This window comes from Trachymyrmex septentrionalis, unplaced genomic scaffold (genome assembly GCF_001594115.1).
Source record: "Trachymyrmex septentrionalis isolate Tsep2-gDNA-1 unplaced genomic scaffold, Tsep1.0 scaffold127, whole genome shotgun sequence".
NCBI lineage: Eukaryota > Metazoa > Arthropoda > Insecta > Hymenoptera > Formicidae > Trachymyrmex > Trachymyrmex septentrionalis.
Genome location: NW_017304406.1, coordinates 1,365,033 through 1,382,573, shown reverse-complemented (window position 1 = coordinate 1,382,573; position 17,541 = coordinate 1,365,033). Strand labels below are relative to the sequence as shown.

General features: G+C 36.7%; 1 protein-coding gene across 2 annotated transcripts in view; it reads right to left on the bottom strand.

The window, feature by feature from the left end:
• Positions 1-16,799: 16,799 nt before the first annotated feature.
• LOC108756408 (dual specificity protein phosphatase 15-like) overlaps positions 16,800-17,541 on the bottom strand; it is a 12,523-nt gene continuing 11,781 nt past the window's right edge. For both annotated transcript variants that reach the window (XM_018500180.1, XM_018500179.1), the window contains exon 8: positions 16,800-17,043. In XM_018500180.1, the coding sequence (XP_018355682.1) occupies positions 16,800-17,043 (244 nt within the window). The remainder of the gene's footprint in view (positions 17,044-17,541) is intronic.

The following is a 17,541-nucleotide window of genomic DNA, read 5'->3' as shown; positions in this document are numbered from 1 at the left end:
CCCCCCCCCCCCCTGCCTTCTGCCACGCCAACCCTCTCGCGACTCTCTCTCCCTCCCCCTTCTTTATCCCTGGAACCCTTCCTGCCCCGCGGGCCGCAGGCCCTCCCTACCGTCGGTGAGTAGAAAGAGGCTCGATCGGGTCCGCCGCGCCGCGCCGCGCCGCGCCGCGCGACCTCACGTTCCGACTTTGCTGTACCCACCGCGCCGCACAGTGGTGCCTAAGAGGGATTTTGCGGCTGAAACCTCACAATGTTATAATTGCTTCATTATATCGAGCAAACGCGTGGTGTATTAACAAAGGAAACTGTTTATTAAACGACGATTCCTCTTAATATCTAATATTAATCTCTCTCTCCCACCCCCCCCCCTCCCGCTCTTTCTCTCTCTATCTCCATCTCTATACGTTTGCACATTAATACGATATATCTTTTTTTTATTATTTTCTTTCGTTCATCATGTGTGAGACCGATGAGACCGATGAGATCGTATCATCTCAACTGCAAATTATTCTCGATCATTTCCAACTTGAACTAGTTCATATCGCTTATAAAATACTGTCCTTTTGCATACAAATTGTTATGACTGTCGCATATATACGGGCGGTACGTCAAAACTGTCAGAAATGTTAAAGAAAATATTAGTCGAACTATACCGTAAAAGCCATTTTATTTCGATAGGTTTTTTTTTTTTAATGAAGCATCGTGATATTTTCATTATCGTGACAACACGAGGAATTATGCAAAACTGGAAATAAAAAAAAATGTAACAGCTCTTTAACTTTACCCGCAAATGTTACATGTCTCATTTCCCGAAATTAATTTTCAACATAATTAAATAATTGGAGAACAATTTCGCGAAATGTTAAACCCCTCATTTACGTAACGTTTCTGTCGCGCGAAAACGCCACTGTCGCGCGGACGCCACTCGCAAACGTTTCGTCCGCGACTTTTCATTAATCGACTCGTGCGATTACGCGGGTAATGATGAAAGAAAGAGGAGAGAGAGAGAGAGAGAGAGAGAAAAGAAAGAAAGAAAACATTTTACCTTGGAAATTCCTTCTTTCATCCGTTTAGGCACCACTGCGCGTCACGCCGCTATTCACTTCACTTCACTCGCGATCTTTACCGCGACAATTTAACCGCGCTCTCTCCTTCTCCTCGCTGCGGAGGAGAGGGATGGAGAAGAGAGTCGGTCCTTTGAAGTACGTTTCCCCGATAATTTGATCGCTCCCGCGAGACGCGATCTTTTCTCTTCCCTCGAATCTTCTAACTGGCATCGCCTATCCGTGGCGCCTGTCCATGCGTTCTTTTCTTTTTTTTTTCCCCTATCACGATAGATGCTTCCCGGGACCGCCCAGTAGATCGACCCGGAACCACGGCAGAATGGTCGTCCGACGATAGACGTGGAATTATCATTGACTCCTAATGCAATTACCGACAGATACGTCGTTTCGTTTTCACCACGAGGTCATTCGGCCGCCCCAGCGTGGGCCGACACGAACAAATGGCATTGTTGAGTTCTTTCGTCCCTTCGACGCGGGAGCTCCCTTAATGAACGTCGGAAAACGTTCGTGCGACCGAATGAATGAATGGATGTATATCGATCCGTACATCAGTCAAGGATTAAACCTGCAAACCGACAAACGTCATAAACGCCTTGGTCTTACGCGCTCTTAACATTATCCGAACGCGAGCCAGCGCGAGGTATTACTCAACCTTTCAAGATATATGACTTTTATGGCTATAAATCGCACGTCCGATAACGCTATTCTCCGCGGTGCGCTAAGGTCGAGTTATTTCTGCGGTTGTAAGTCTACTAATCCGAAGACTTAATAAAATAATCTTCCGAGAATCATATCCAAGTATTTCCACGGCTCGCGTGCCTCACAACCGTTTCCCCAATCTCGATTCGACAGAAATAATTACACTCGCGGCTCGCGGCGCTTTAATGGAAAAAATGTCATAACGCGATGCAGTTGCAAATCGTTTTAATGCTATTCAAGATGGCGAAGGCTCGCCTGTCACGCCCCAATAAACGCCAGACTGATTTTCTATGTTATACGGCGCGATATCGTCAAAACATAAAATATGTGTATTGTATGTATACCTACACGCATGCGATAGCCTTGAATTGACGTTCGCGTGCATGCTCTCGACATATCGTTATACCGCCTGTCACAATGCTCTAATTTTTGCACACTGTCGCAAAACATATGGCTCACGCTTGACAATAATACGACGGTCGTACTACGGCACGTCCGCCTAAGTATTTCCCAACTTTGTGAACTTTATTTGGCGAGCTTCGCGGAAAAAAAAAAAAAAAAATCGATTCGCACGTCACTCGATTCGCGCGTGGTCCGGCAGAAAAGTTTTTGACGTTCAATAAATTTCTACGCGCTTTCAATTGCATATATGTAATATGTGTACGGACTAATATTCAAATTTCATTCGAAAGAATTCATACGACCGACACGCAAGTATAAAGATTTATTCTATTGATCCGCGTTGGTACGAGCCAAGAAATTTCGGCGATATCGGCGAAATCGACGAATCGTCCGTGCTATTTTTACAAGATTTGCGTGTGTGTTAAATAAACGGCCAAAACACTGGATATATTAATGTTTGTATAAAAGAGAATAAATACGTATTGATATTTATACAAAAGAACAAATAATAACGGTAGACTGTTTTCGTGTTACCTCGACGTAACACACACACACACACACACACACACACACACACACACACACACACTAAAAACAAACAACGCGCATCCATCAGTTCTTTGTGCAAAATATTTCTGAAGGGCATATATGCGTTTCCCTAATTATTTCTACGTCAAATTTATTCAAAGCAGGGAGCTTGTTATTTCCTGCAGTTCTCCAGCAGAAACCGGTCTGCCGAATTAATGCGGTATACTTTGCCAGCGGGGCGGCGGACGAGGCCGCAACGCGAGGCCGAGAAGAATGTTTGCGATAATATCTATGTGATAAAAAAGACTGGTTACTTTGCATAATGCCAAAAATATCGCGAAACGTGCATTCGCACATAAACGTAAGCACACGGACCCCGGCCGGGTGCGACCCGAAGCGTGAAAATTACAATGCGCAATCGGTGCCGGTGCGCCGAGGCGACGTTAAAAACGTCGGTATATATACGGCGAAGGGGGTTTATCTTTCGACGGCTATATAATGTAAATTTCAAGGATAGATTCTACCACGCGCGCACGCCGATGAATCGAGCATCGACGATGCACACACACACACACACACACACATACGCTTCGTTAGTTTCGTATAGCGCGCAATTTCAAAGAGCGCCGGTCAATTTGTTTGGTATGCCATCAAAAATGTATGGTCCCGTTGTGTTGTTGCGCGATGAATACGAGATTGCATTTGTGGTCTACAACAAATGACGCGCTAATTATAAATTCACACATCCCTAGAGCCGGATAACCGGCTTGAGTACGCGCGGTCGCTCAATGGCGAGGGATTATGACCTCGCGTAGTATATAATTCCGCTTTATTTATTGATCGTTTAATTATGTATCCATGAGAGACGAGGGGAGAGAGAGAGAGAGAGAGAGAGAGAGAGAGAGACCAACGAAAGGTATTAATATTTGACATTGCACGCGTTGTCTGTGGAACTGTCATCGGACAAATGAAATTGCAATTGAATCTTTAAACGACTACAAATCAAAAGGCTCCCCACACCTTCCCGATTTAATTACCAAATATCCTATAATTATGGCATCAAGCAATTATTATTCGATGAGTTGACAAACGAGCGTAAACCAAAGGTCCGGTATAATCATCGGGGATGTAAAATCTCTGGTTGTTGGAACGTGGCGATATCGTAGTGGCGCAGCGTGCGTGCCAATATCGGAGATATTGCTATCTAATTAATCGACACAGTTAATTAACCACCGTTCGACGTGCAAAAATGTCCCTCTCTCGCGCGCGCGCGAGAATGGGACGTGCGAACGGGGAGGCATCTCGATTTCGACAATACCGCCAGTCACACCGCAGAAAATCAATTGTGACATTTGATTGTTAACGTTCAGCTGTCCGATATATTGTGAATAAACCCGCCATTGTGCACGCGTGACCGCGTGGCGTCGTAATAATATATAGTATGTACAACACAACCGCGCGCATTACACGCGGATATAATAATTCACTCGTAAATTGTAATTTCCTGTTATATAACGCGGCGTTTAATATTAACGCATTGTGTCGTTCGCATTACGTCGCGAAGGAAATTGCGAGATGGAAGCGGCAATCCGGGCTGCGCGCGAAGACGCCCAAGATGAACCGGTTAACCGTAACTTTTGTCGTCACTCGTCGTGTAACTTTGCAGAATGTAAAGTGTAAATTTTAACGGTTACCACGCTCACCCGTCGACAGCTATATATGTGTTTTCTGCATAGTTCCTACCATCAACTTTTCTGCCGAGCACTCGACGGAAGTATACGCGAGATAAATCTCAACGGACGCGCGAGAATGTCGAAGTGAAGCTGCAAGGCAGATGCGAGGGGAGGATGATGGAAAAGTAGACTAAAAGGAGGAGAGCGAGTGGCAAGAACTTTAGCGACTTAACGCTGAAAGCTTGCCCTCGAAAACAAGTAGCGGGAATGTTTTATTATTTATACAGAGCGTACTTTAATTACCATGTCTTTGCTGTAATATTAATTGAAACGAAACTTAGACCGAGTGAATTAAGAGCATATCTTCCCCTGAGGGGATTTACATACACAGTCACGCAAGAGTTGTTGTGCCTGCTGAAGAAAGAGTTATTATCTCACAAAGCTCACAAGTAAAATGAGATTTATTTTAATTAATTAAAAAGAATTATGTGTTTTTACCTTTCCAGCCATTACTTCTCAACTACTAAATCATCCCAGTCTTCGCCATTGTCGAGTTATGGTCTGATAACGATCCGGAACATTGCAGCCGCGAGGTGGAAAGGTCAGAAATGATATCCACGTTCCGAGTTGGCCTTCACAATCGCCTAATGCGATTCCGATCTAGAACGCATGGTTGATCATGAAGAGGAAGCACCGAGTAAAGCGTGTATTCAACCGTGCCGTCAAATACGATCATTTGAAGGTTGTTAGTACAAAATTATATTGACTTCTCACGGACAATATGCACGAAAGGATTAACGCAACAATGATGAAGATATACAACGACGAGTTATAAATATAAAATAAATAAGAATATTTATAGTGTATTGTAAAAATACACACACTCGGCTCGTGTGTGTGTGTGTGTGTATTTTTCGAAATAACATTTCTTTTTTTAGATATGCAAATGACGTTTTTATGTGGCAGGCCGCAGTTAATCGCCAACTCTTTTGTATCGCGTGTACATTATTCCTGAAGGTCCTCGTGTATCGTATCGCACTTACTGGTTATCGCCGAATCAGATTGTGGCTAGGAAGGGCGAAGAGAGAAGGAAACGATGACGAGGGAGAGAGGGGGGCAAATTACTCGAGTATCGAGATCGGATAATTAATGTCGTGCGACTCTGTACTACAAATATATGAACTGCTGGCGGCGTATACATGGGAGGTCCTGCGGTGCCCCTCCCAATGTATGCACGAACATGCCGATATGTGCATTGCTATTCCAATGTGATAATTAACAAGGCAAATCGATCGTCCTCGCTGTCGTTTTCTCACCTTGTTACGTGTCTCTCGTGTCTCGCGCGCCGATACTGTTCATCAATATAGATACGAATTCACAGGCCGTTTACAGGGTGTCGCGTGAGAAAAGCTACCGCCAACGCCTTGGAATACGATAGTGATTACACGTTAAAATTCACTCCGATATTTATCTTGAGGTTTGCGGGCGTACGATATTTTTGGATTAATTAAAGCGCCGTGAACGAGAGAGAGAGAGAAAGAGAGAGAGAGAGGGGCAGGGAAAGCGATAGAAATCGCGTTTGTTACAAATAAGAGCTAAATTTACAGCTCACTCACCGCCATCGGCGGATTATCGGAGCTTAGTTAAAATTATAATTAACAAAATTTGTTTCTTACGTTTCGTTCGCTTTCATTTTCCGCGGCGCGAATTAATTGGCAGACGCAGGCTCCGTAAATCGGGGAACCTCCGGGAAACGTCAACGTTTTCTCACGGACACCCCGTGTAATACCTGTATAAACAGGCCATCAATCAAACGCATCAATCGATATTAACATAATTTAGTTTCGTCATACAGATACAGCGTATTTGAAGGGCTTGAGGTTAACTGCAACGCTAACGATAATCTGAATCCTTGTTTGCAGTATCTCGGAACTACGAAAATTGAGCTAATTAATCACGGAGACCTTCCTATATATCTGTATTCATCCCGTATATTAAACAGAAAAGATGATAGCGAGAGGCTGGTATGGATGAGAAGTATAGAAACTGCTGATCAAATAACCTCCCAAGTCAGGGCAAACTCATTAAAGTTAAATTAACGGAACTTTCACTAGTTATCGTGGATAGTTATCATGACAATGAAAGGAAGAACGGAGGTGGAGAAATACTGTCGGTGGGAAGAAGTGGTGGCTCTCGCTCACCGGAAGGTGAAATAATAACTCGCCGAGCACTTTCAGCGTGAACCAAAACGTTTCTTTCTGCAGCTTACAAAAATATCACATGAGTGGCCTTAAAATAACATTATCGGTGCAACAGTAATCTCGCGATACAACAACTTATCGTACGATTTGTCGCTTCCGCTGATATAAGACGAAGATACGAGTCAACGTCACGAACGTCCGCGTTCCATCACCGACTAAAATTGTCGCCTTGCTCTTCGCAGTCCCCTCGTCGCAATTGAATCGCCTAATCAAATGGACGTAACCGGTATTAGAAAAATAAATATCGTGAGCCTCTAAATGGATCTCTAAGTACGACAGAGATGGGCGCGCTATCGCGCGTGGACGAATCGCACGATTCAATTCGTAGCAGTGTTAATAAACGCTTAAGCTTGCTCGCTAACATCTACGGAGCGATAACCGGCGGCTCGCGATTTTCTCGCGCGATTTGCCGGCTCGCGCGGACGTCGATAATCTCCGCTTATTGCTAGAAAATCACGATTGCACATGCAACGGCCGAGCCGGCGCGACGTTATGCGATTATGACTGCGGTCAAAGTCTCACTACAAAAGACGCTTTGAAGCGTCTGGTCGACCAATTAGGAAAAAAAGAATTTTACTAATTGACCAATCAAAAATTGCTTTAAAGCTTTCGTAACATCGCGTTGACCGTATCCTATGGTGGTACCCTCCACTGCCGCACAGTAATGACCGGATAGGTAAAACTGCTGATTGCGATTCCCGACCAAAGTAAGTGGACCGTTACTTTTATATTTAATCTACATAACTACGGAATTATCTACGTAACCACCAATATTACTACCGAGTACTTCGTGAGGAGATTCGCAATAGACAATTTTTTTCAAAGACTACTTATATCTACAAGAACCTACCTTGAAATACTTTTGCAATATTTCTTATATCGTTCTCTTATTTAAAAAATGACACAACTACTCGAAAAATATGATTTCCGAGCTATTATTATTAAATTGAAAATAAACATTGCTCTATCAATCATGAAAATTGTATTGATTTAATTTTATAAAACATTGTCACAACTCAAAAGGTGATTGTTTTCAAGAATCGTGAAACGAAAATGACATTTGATTATATTAAAAATATATTATTTTTGTCGATATATATTATTTGATTAATCCAGAATTTTCTGTGAAGCTGAAAAATAGTCTTTCTTCTTTTCTGGGACACTTAATTTCTCGTTGTGTCACTTTTAAACCAAAAGAGCGATATTCAAATTTAGAATGGAATGAAATGAAATGTTTAAAAATTTGCCATCGGTAATGAAGAAGCAAAGAGAGACGTTATAATAAGATTTGCCGTTTGTGATAAACGGTTTCTTTTAACAATGTGTCGTATTTGCCCAATCTTGTGAAATAGATACATCGTTAAATTTTACCGATACGAAATCATTCTCAGTCATCACTGTACGCCGTATCGTTCAGCGATTTCTTTTCATGTTTCTTGCGTCGCTCGCTTATCGGCCTCGATTACACGTTATATGTCGGAGACTTAGCTACCGTTTTAGCGATGCTTCAAATCGATAAGCTAAGATATTTCATTTCCTTGGCATCGATACCACTTTCGATGCTGTCAGAATGTCTCTACCTATCTACCTACCTACCTACCTACCTACCTACCTACCTACCTATCTACCTGCCTACATGTGATCATTAACATTGACGCTGTAAAAAAGTAGAACCATCTACGTACATCGCCTATAGAAAGTGTCCGAGTCACACGGAGCGAGTCTCCTCGTAGGTCTCTCAAAAATATAGCGCGATCACAGATTTGTATTCTCTATTCCTCTTGGACCACTTTATACGACTAACAGGAGCAACGGGAAGGACGTAAATGAAAATCCCAATGAAAAATAAATGTTTCTTTCTCGAGTCGAGAAAAGTCTCCTCGCTCCGTGAGATTGGAACGCACGCTAAATGCATAGATTTAAATTCTTTACAGCTGATCGCCAGCTCTCTGCTTGAATACATCGATCTCTCGTATATCGCGACCTTAAAAAATATATATATATATGTGTGTATGTGTGTGTGTGTGTGTGCATGTGCACGCATATACATATGTATGTGTGTAGGTACGTGGATTTAAATGCGGATGATATGTACGAACACATCCTCGATCGCCCTCGCATACGTCCGATTGGCATACAGCCGATCAATGTTAAGATGCTTGGTTGCGAACTAATTATCGCGGTTTTATGGGAAACATTAAACAAACGCGTATAACATTACGGGCGAGTTTACGGTCGCGATTGTTCACGTCGGAGATAGGCTTGACGCTAAAGCCAAACACATGGCGCAGCTGTTTCACGAACGCGATTTCAACAGCAGACGTTGCAACATTAAACTCGGAATTACCCCATTTTCTATGCTATACTTTCTCGTAAAACGAAAATCCGATTGTGCGTTCGCAAAAAAGCTTATAACAACGTTATGCCAATTTTCTCAACGATCTGTATTAAAAATTATCTCTGCTCTTTTTCTAATTCACGAACAGAGTTGTATTTAATTATTTAATCTTTAATTCAAGATATAATTTTGAGGAATCTTAATCAAGTAGTTTTAGTTCTAATTACTTTGTTTATAATATAGAGAGTGTCTCATACTTATCATATTTCAATAGCACATGTTGAAAATTAATTAAAGTAAAAAATTCTAATGTTTCAAAGTTGCGTTTCTATACTTGTTCAATTAACGTTTCTTATTAATTTATTATTGCTCAGCACAGATAAATATACATAATTAAATAAATAATTTAATTAAATAACAAAATAATTAAATCTCCTAATTAGTCAAACATAAAATTTACTTCAATTAGTATTTTCTCAAAGATAATGTATTTTTGTTATGAATATAAAAATTGTACTTGCATAAAATTTATATGTATGAGAACCAATCACTCTTGTCAGGTTTATCATTTTTTCATTTGTTTTATACGACATATCAATATTTCCAATATTTTAAAATAAAATTTTTGCGTTAATACAATATTGATTCTAAATTGCCTATTTAAATATCAAATATTTCTTTTAATACTCTTACAAAGATTCTATTTAGAAAATATAATTTTTTTAATTTTTATTAAAACAGATAACCTATTAAATGTTAATATGTACTTTTATTTAATATATTGTCAAAATACTATCAGAATCATTTAATATCTGACATTTCAACATTCATTGTTGCATTTTACATCGTTATGTAATTCTGAAATTTACATAAAAAACTGTAATTAAAAGAAATTAATGCTATTTTTGGTTAAAGTGAATCTTAGTGTTTAAATATTTCGGTGTCAATTTATGTGAAAATCCAATTCTGCAACCCGCGCTGAATCTTTTCCAATCTTGAAACACAATCATGAACTAGAAATAGGGTTATAATAATATTAAATTAAAAAACAATATAATAATACTGATGCTAATAAGCATCTCAAAAACTGTAAATAGTTTATTGCGAATTCAAATATTTTATTCTACGATGAAATAATTATTGGATACCTGTTTAATTTTAAGTGATATAAAGTCGCTATATGCGACTTTTCAATATGAATGTACAGACTATTGAAAGCCTAAGATAAAATTTACGCATTATAAAAACATAATAATTACTAACGCGCGATGGCTTTAAATAATTTAATTCAATCTGCCATTTGACTATGACGTATTCTTTAGTGCTTGTTATTTGTATAATACTTATATATTAGGTTAAGTAAAAAGTCATCGCGTTTTTTTAAAAGACATCTATCAGTAAAAACCGCAATTACTTTCTTACCAACAATATAAATATATCTTGATAGAGTAAAGTTTCAGCTTTAAAAATCACTTTTTTAAATTATACGATACGACAATTTTTAATGGAGTTATGAGCAATTAAAGTCAAAATAATTCTTTTATTTAATCCGCGATAACTCAGTAATCAAAAGTCGTAGGAATATTTAAAAAAAACGATTTTGTAGGGAAAGTATCAAGCTTTCACGATAGGTAATCGAAAATTTTCTCAAATTCGTTTTGGACACGTTACAAATCCACAAAGTGAGAAGAAAATTTTTCGTCTTTTTCAGCTCGTAGTTTTTGGTATGTAAAAATTATCAAACTCATATAAACTTAAAAAATGTGATAAGCTTTTAAAAGTAGAGATTTCAAGCTTTAAAACCCTTTTTTTAAATTTGAATTTCATTCATTATTGACGAAGATATTGTATATACAACTTTGAGCTAAAAAATACGCGATGACTTTTTACTACACCTAATATTTTAAAATTTTCCGACTTCTTCTTTTCTTTACACAATATTATTAAAGGTACGTTCCGCATGAAGCGCATGATGCATTATTTGTCTTTGTTGTTAATCAATTAATGGAGAAGAATAAAACGATACATCATGCACTTCATGCATAACTCGGAACGCACCCGTAACATTACATACTACTCAAGATTATATACTACTAATTTTTTGGAAAAAAAATATACAATACAGAGAGAATTTGAAATGCAGATTTTAAATTATGTTTTAAAAATATAACAAATTAAAAATACAAGGCCTATTATATTAATCGAGCAATGTTAAGATGATAAATAATAATATAATTTATTATTCTACGATAAGATATTTAACAGAACGTTTCGAGGTTTACTTAATCCTCCTCAGCCGTGTATAAATTCAAATTACTTTCTATATTTTAATAAAATTCGCAATAATTATCTCACTTTCTATTATGATCTTCCGTTTTGTTGTACGAATACATCATAATGCAATTGATAGTCATGAAATCAAGGTATAAGTTCAGTTTTTTGAAAGCTAATTCTTCGGTTACCAGTGAGAATAGTGGAGTATATCCCCTATCAATTCAGGAGCATTATGGTGTATTGGTACAGCAAAATGAAAAGTCATAATACAAAGTGAGATCATTGTTACTAGAAATTTAAAATGCATTACGGCCGAAGTTGGATTTCGTTGCTTTAAATAATTCAACCTTGAATTACTAATTTATACTTGCATATATACTATATTGTAGTAATTTTTTATATACGTGCCGAATTGTTTTTCCGGACTATAAATTTTTTATAATTTGATATTTTTTGCAATAAATTTATTAACAGTTTAGTCAACATATTAACATCTTTATAATATGATGCTTGATTGTAGTATCAAATTATTAAAAATTGCTTATCAATTTAATTCGCGATACTAGAGTTTTAATTGCGTTTATAGTGCGCAAAAACAATTCGGCACGCACTTCAAAAAAGACTACTATATAATATATAATATATGCAAGTACATATGTAGTATAAATTAGTAATTCAAGATTGAATTATTTACAGCAATGAAGATCCAGCTTCGACCGTAATAGGCATTTTAAATTTCTAGTATTGATTGTGTTTCTCACATATACGTCTAAAATAAAGATTTTTAATATTGAGATAATTATTGCGAATTTTATTAAAATATAGAAATTTAAATAATTTGAATTTATACACGGCTGAGGAGGGCTAAGTAAAGCTCGAAACGTTTTGTTAAATACGTCATCTTAAAATAATAAATTATGTTATTGTTTATCGTCTTAACATTTTTCGATTAATATAATAAACCTTGTATTTTAATTTGTTATTGCTTAACAGTTTAGAAGTGTGTAATAAAAACTTTAATTATTTAAAAATATATATATGAAAAGGAACAAGAGATAATACATTAAAGTAAATAAATATTAACAACTTTTTGTTATCGTGGTTATGGGCATATATAAATTTATTTCTATTATACATGAATATACACAAGTGTATATATTCATATATAACAAAATATACATAATTACATACAGAAATACACAATGTATATATCATTTTTTAAAAATATCTTATTCTATCTTCATCCATGAGAAAATCCTACAAGAAAAAAATAAAATTAACCTTACATGTTTTACTGTAGAAAATTACTGCAGCATTATTTATCTTTTTTTATCAAACTATTGCTATGTGAAATTTCTGCTATAACTAAAATATTTTCTATCTGTATTTATGAGTGTAAAATTTTCTCAAAATTTCGAAGCGATTTATGTATACATCGGAATTGATATTCCATTGTTTATAATACAACATCAAAATGAGCCAATAAATAACCGAATAATCAATAATGCGTTGACAACAAACTCTATGAGTATTGTATGTGTACATTCTTGAATGCATAATACCTAAATCAATGAACAATTATATATTTCCCACGATTAAATATTTGTATTAATGTGTCCTATCTCATCTATTGCAGAATAATAAATCCATTGTATTATTTAATATTATATTCCATCCATTATCAAATAAAGATAATTCGAAAGTTACCGATATAATATGCATATTAATTATAAATGGCAAAGTATAAGATCAAAATATACCAGCAATAATTTCAGAATAAATTCAGCATAATACAAATCGTCAAAAATAATTATGCATGTTTCATTTTCTAATTTATTAATTAGATATTTAATAAAATAATCATACAACTGTCAAAAAAAGCTGTCTTCTCTTAAGCGCAAATAAAGTCTTTATAAAGTTTTGTAAATAAAAGTCCTTTTTCTCATTCTCACATAAATCACTTAAATAAACAAACTGAATAAACGGAAAGAATTCACTCACCCTACAGATGCTTAACCGTCACTTGATGCCTCCAAGGCTTTTTTCTCCCTTTCTCTTATTTGTTCGTTGTCACTGCTTCTTCGATGGCACTCACACAACTTTAATTCACAAAGACACAGTTAATTACAATCGCACGCGCACTAATCACCAAAATACAACGACCGTGCGGCACTTAAGGCGGCACTTCTAACATCAATTGTTCGCGACGTGTATTTTATTACATCGCGACGAAAGAAACAACGTGAAAAAAGACTCACTGCAATATTGATTTTAGCAATATCTTCTTTAAAGATATATCTTTTGTTTTTAACAACGAATAACGTCGATTTTTAAGTAATAAATAAATCATATTTCATATTATTAACTTATCGTACATTTTAAATGATATTTTAAATAATAAATGAATAAATGTATTGACGACGTAGAAAAAAAATCAAATAAAAAAAGTTCAATATTACATAATTCACGAAGAATACGTATTATTAATCTGTGGTCGGACACATGGCTTTCTGTAAGTTGAAATCTGATCCGAAACTGTATCCGACCGTGTACTATTACTAATGATCTATATATAATAATCCGGCAATTCGAGTTACAATAATGGTAAAGTTATATCTAAAGCAGTGAATTCAACGTTCGATGTAAGATGTGTTCAATTCAAATATTATTAAAAAATAATTATCAGCCGCAAATACTGCCATAGAACAGTACAAGTCCCATTTTCTACCGATTTTTATTTTAAATAAATAAATAAATTATGCATAGGTAGACAAATATCTACCTTAATAATCATCGATAATTTTACCGATTTTACGGATAACGCAGAAATTAATCGCAATTTCTAACAATATAGAAAATAGATCACGTAACTGGCGCTTTCAATATCGCGATCATAGTTATTTCAAGGAATAACGCAACGATATGCAAAAATGACGTATCGTGCGCTATCATGTGCCAGTCGATATGTAAACAGAGCTTTTACCGTCCCAAAATATTTAACATTTTATAAAATAAATATCGAATATTCTATTCTATGCATCTTATAAAATGTATATATAAATATATATATCTATATAGATATGTATCTATGATATCTATACATACGACACTAAAATCTAAAATGTGAAATCAACCGAACAGCAAGAATCAATATCACGTGAAAATGAGTAATAAATGACGGATCTATACAATTACCGCAAACGTGCAAATGTTGCACGGTACCATTAGTCAACTTGGCTAACTTGGCTTACAACTCGAAAATTATTATGACCTTGACATTTTAATACTGAGATTTACTCCAGAAGCTATTAAAATATTGTACGATTATAGTGAGACACTCTATATATATATATATTACAATACTTTTTTTTGTGTAAAATATTGCTTTTTCTCTTCAGTTACTTCGTAGATAACTACGACTCTACCTTTATCTAATTCAAATTCAATAAAATTTGAATTCAACGTTATCTAGTGATTTTACAAGTTTGCTATTAAAGTTCAATAATTTATGTCTCTAATTTCTCTGTTCTTTTTAGTATGTAGTAGTACAATAAAATTAATTGTTTATTAATATTTTTTTAAAAAAATATTTTATGAATTTGCTATTCCCCTGTAAGAGAGAACGTCTCTAGAATATGACTCCAACTTTGTTCGTGGATAGAATGCATGTTTCTTTAGAAAATGTACGCGATTAATGGAGACAAAAAATGCGCGTTTGATAGAAATCGACTGGTATGATGATTGCTTGTACATCGAATAATTTGCCGCGATGCATAGCTTTCCACGTGAAACGTACATGGGAACGATTTAAAAACGATCTACATTACTTTATCGTACACGCTAGGAATACTGAGGGGGATCGAAGCGACGTTATCTCGACTCATTCGTAAACGACTGGTGCTCGTGCTGACGAGACAACAATAACTCTTTGCCTAATGCCCTTACTACTTTACTCGTATATAATAATATAATTGCGATCACCGGCGCACTTATAAAATTCTCTGAAAGCCCTTCGCGCAACAATGTATGTGTATATTTCCAACATATGTGTATTGTGTATGTATATATATATATATATATGTGTGTATATATGTATATGTGTATATATACGTATTTCTTCCTTCTTCTTCAACAATTTGTGATAAAACAGTGCGATCTCGCTAGAAAGCCAACAATCATATGGACGGTTGCGAACGAAATTAATGGAACAGGTTTGTGGAATGAAGATCCCTCATTTACTACGATTCGCACAAAACCATTCGGTCCTTCATAGGACCAGTCTAGTCTTAAATCGCGCATAGATCTGGAAGCAAATTGACATTTTGCATATTCTCGATCTCTTGATACGTCACGATTCATCTATATTAATTCTTACACACACACATGTACGCCGCAAGTTCTATCGAAAAATATTCTTCGACGACTCTTCACTTTGCGCGATCGAACGCAAAACTATCGATCTACGTTCGAACGCTCGCGCGTTCGATTATATATATGTATTTTTTCCTTTTTTTTTTTTTTATTAATCCTTTGGAAACATTATTGTGTTAGATATTGCATAATTGCCGTTTTGAGCAATATTCCTTTTCACAACCAGTGATTAGTTGCTAACGATTCACGCATTATCGAGAAAAAAATTGCACGCGATGAATCGTTAACGAGCGCGATTGAACTACGCCATAAAAGCGCGAAATAACCTCTCGCACTTAATTGCACGCAATTATCGTTGTAACCGATAAAGCCCCAAAGGATTAATTCCATGTCCCGAATGTGTCAATCTTTCCAATTTACTACTTCACCTCACAGATCGATCCATACGCGATCGTACCAATTCAACCTCATAATATATTTAAATGACAGACATTGTCAGTATCCGTCGATATAGCGTTACTCGTACATATTTCTTCGTGAGAGAATCTAATCAGGGATGAAGATCTAATTGTGGGACGCGAAATTAACTCACATAAAACACGAAGTGTTCCCTTACGAGAAGAATTTCATCGGTTCCCATCCTATCCACGGTAAAAGCACTTTCGCTGTATATAAGCAAACAACTTGTAACAATTTATATAAGTCAATATCACCAACAATTTCCAACAATGCGTTACGACGCATTCGATGTATGATCGACGGTTTCCCTCGGAAATCTCGTCGCCGCTCCGACGAGTTCGAACTAAGCCAAATATGGCATTATCTTGCAAAATCACATAGATCATTATTTACTGTGATTGTTTCTCGAAACAACTATACGTTCCAGTAAATATCCCGAATGTCCCAAATGTAAAAAAAAAAAAAAAAAAAAAACACATTCGCAGGCACGTCTTTATATAATGCATAAATATACCTTTTTCGAAACCTTTCCTTTCTCTTTTATCGGATATATCTCTTTTCAAGACTCATCCCGAATCGCTCCCAATCGTCAAAGAATGACAGCAATTACGTAATTTAATCAGCCCCAACGATGAAAAGCACGTAATATTGACGATAAAATCCTCGAGCGGTTCGCCGATCTCCTTCGGTTATTCCATCAGGCTCGACAGAGAACCGCGCGACTCCCGATGCTACGTCATCGTCGGAGGATGCGATTCTGGTGGTGCCGGCAATTGCGGCGTCTGCCGATTCGATAGTCGCCTTGGCCATCGTTGTGGCGAGACCGGCGGCGTCGGTCTCGGCGTGTTCGGCGCGGAACCAGCGGTCAGTCGCCAATTGCTACTAGAAAACGCACTCGATCTGCCTATGGCGGAGAGGTTGGTGTTGCTGCTGCTGCAGGCGACCGCCGCCGAAAGATCCACCCTTGACACAGCCCTGAATAATCAACATTGTTCAACTTTCGGAAAGGGGGAGTATTAAGTTAGGACTGTTATTTCGATTAAAATGAGAAAACTTTGAGATGTACAAATTATATATTATATTAAAAGTTTTATATTTAAGCGGAATTGAGCGATGTCCACTTATCTTGGGGAAATATTAGGAACATGGGAGAAATCACACACGTATAAAAGTGAAGTATGAATCTGATACATATTTGTTGATAAAAAATGATTAAGTAAGATATCAAAACATCCCGGGAATTGAGCGATTACAAGCACTGCATTAATTGTTATACTTAAACACGTACAACTTGAATTATCGAGTGATTGATGAACGATGAAGAATTCGATAATCGTTTGGTTTCCGCTTAATTTCCATTTGATTTTAGCTTTGAATAACGAATATGTTTATCAAATTATACGTATTTAAGCAGGGTTGGGAAGTAACGCGTTACTTGTTACTTTTTTGTTACTTTTTTTGGTAACGATTTGA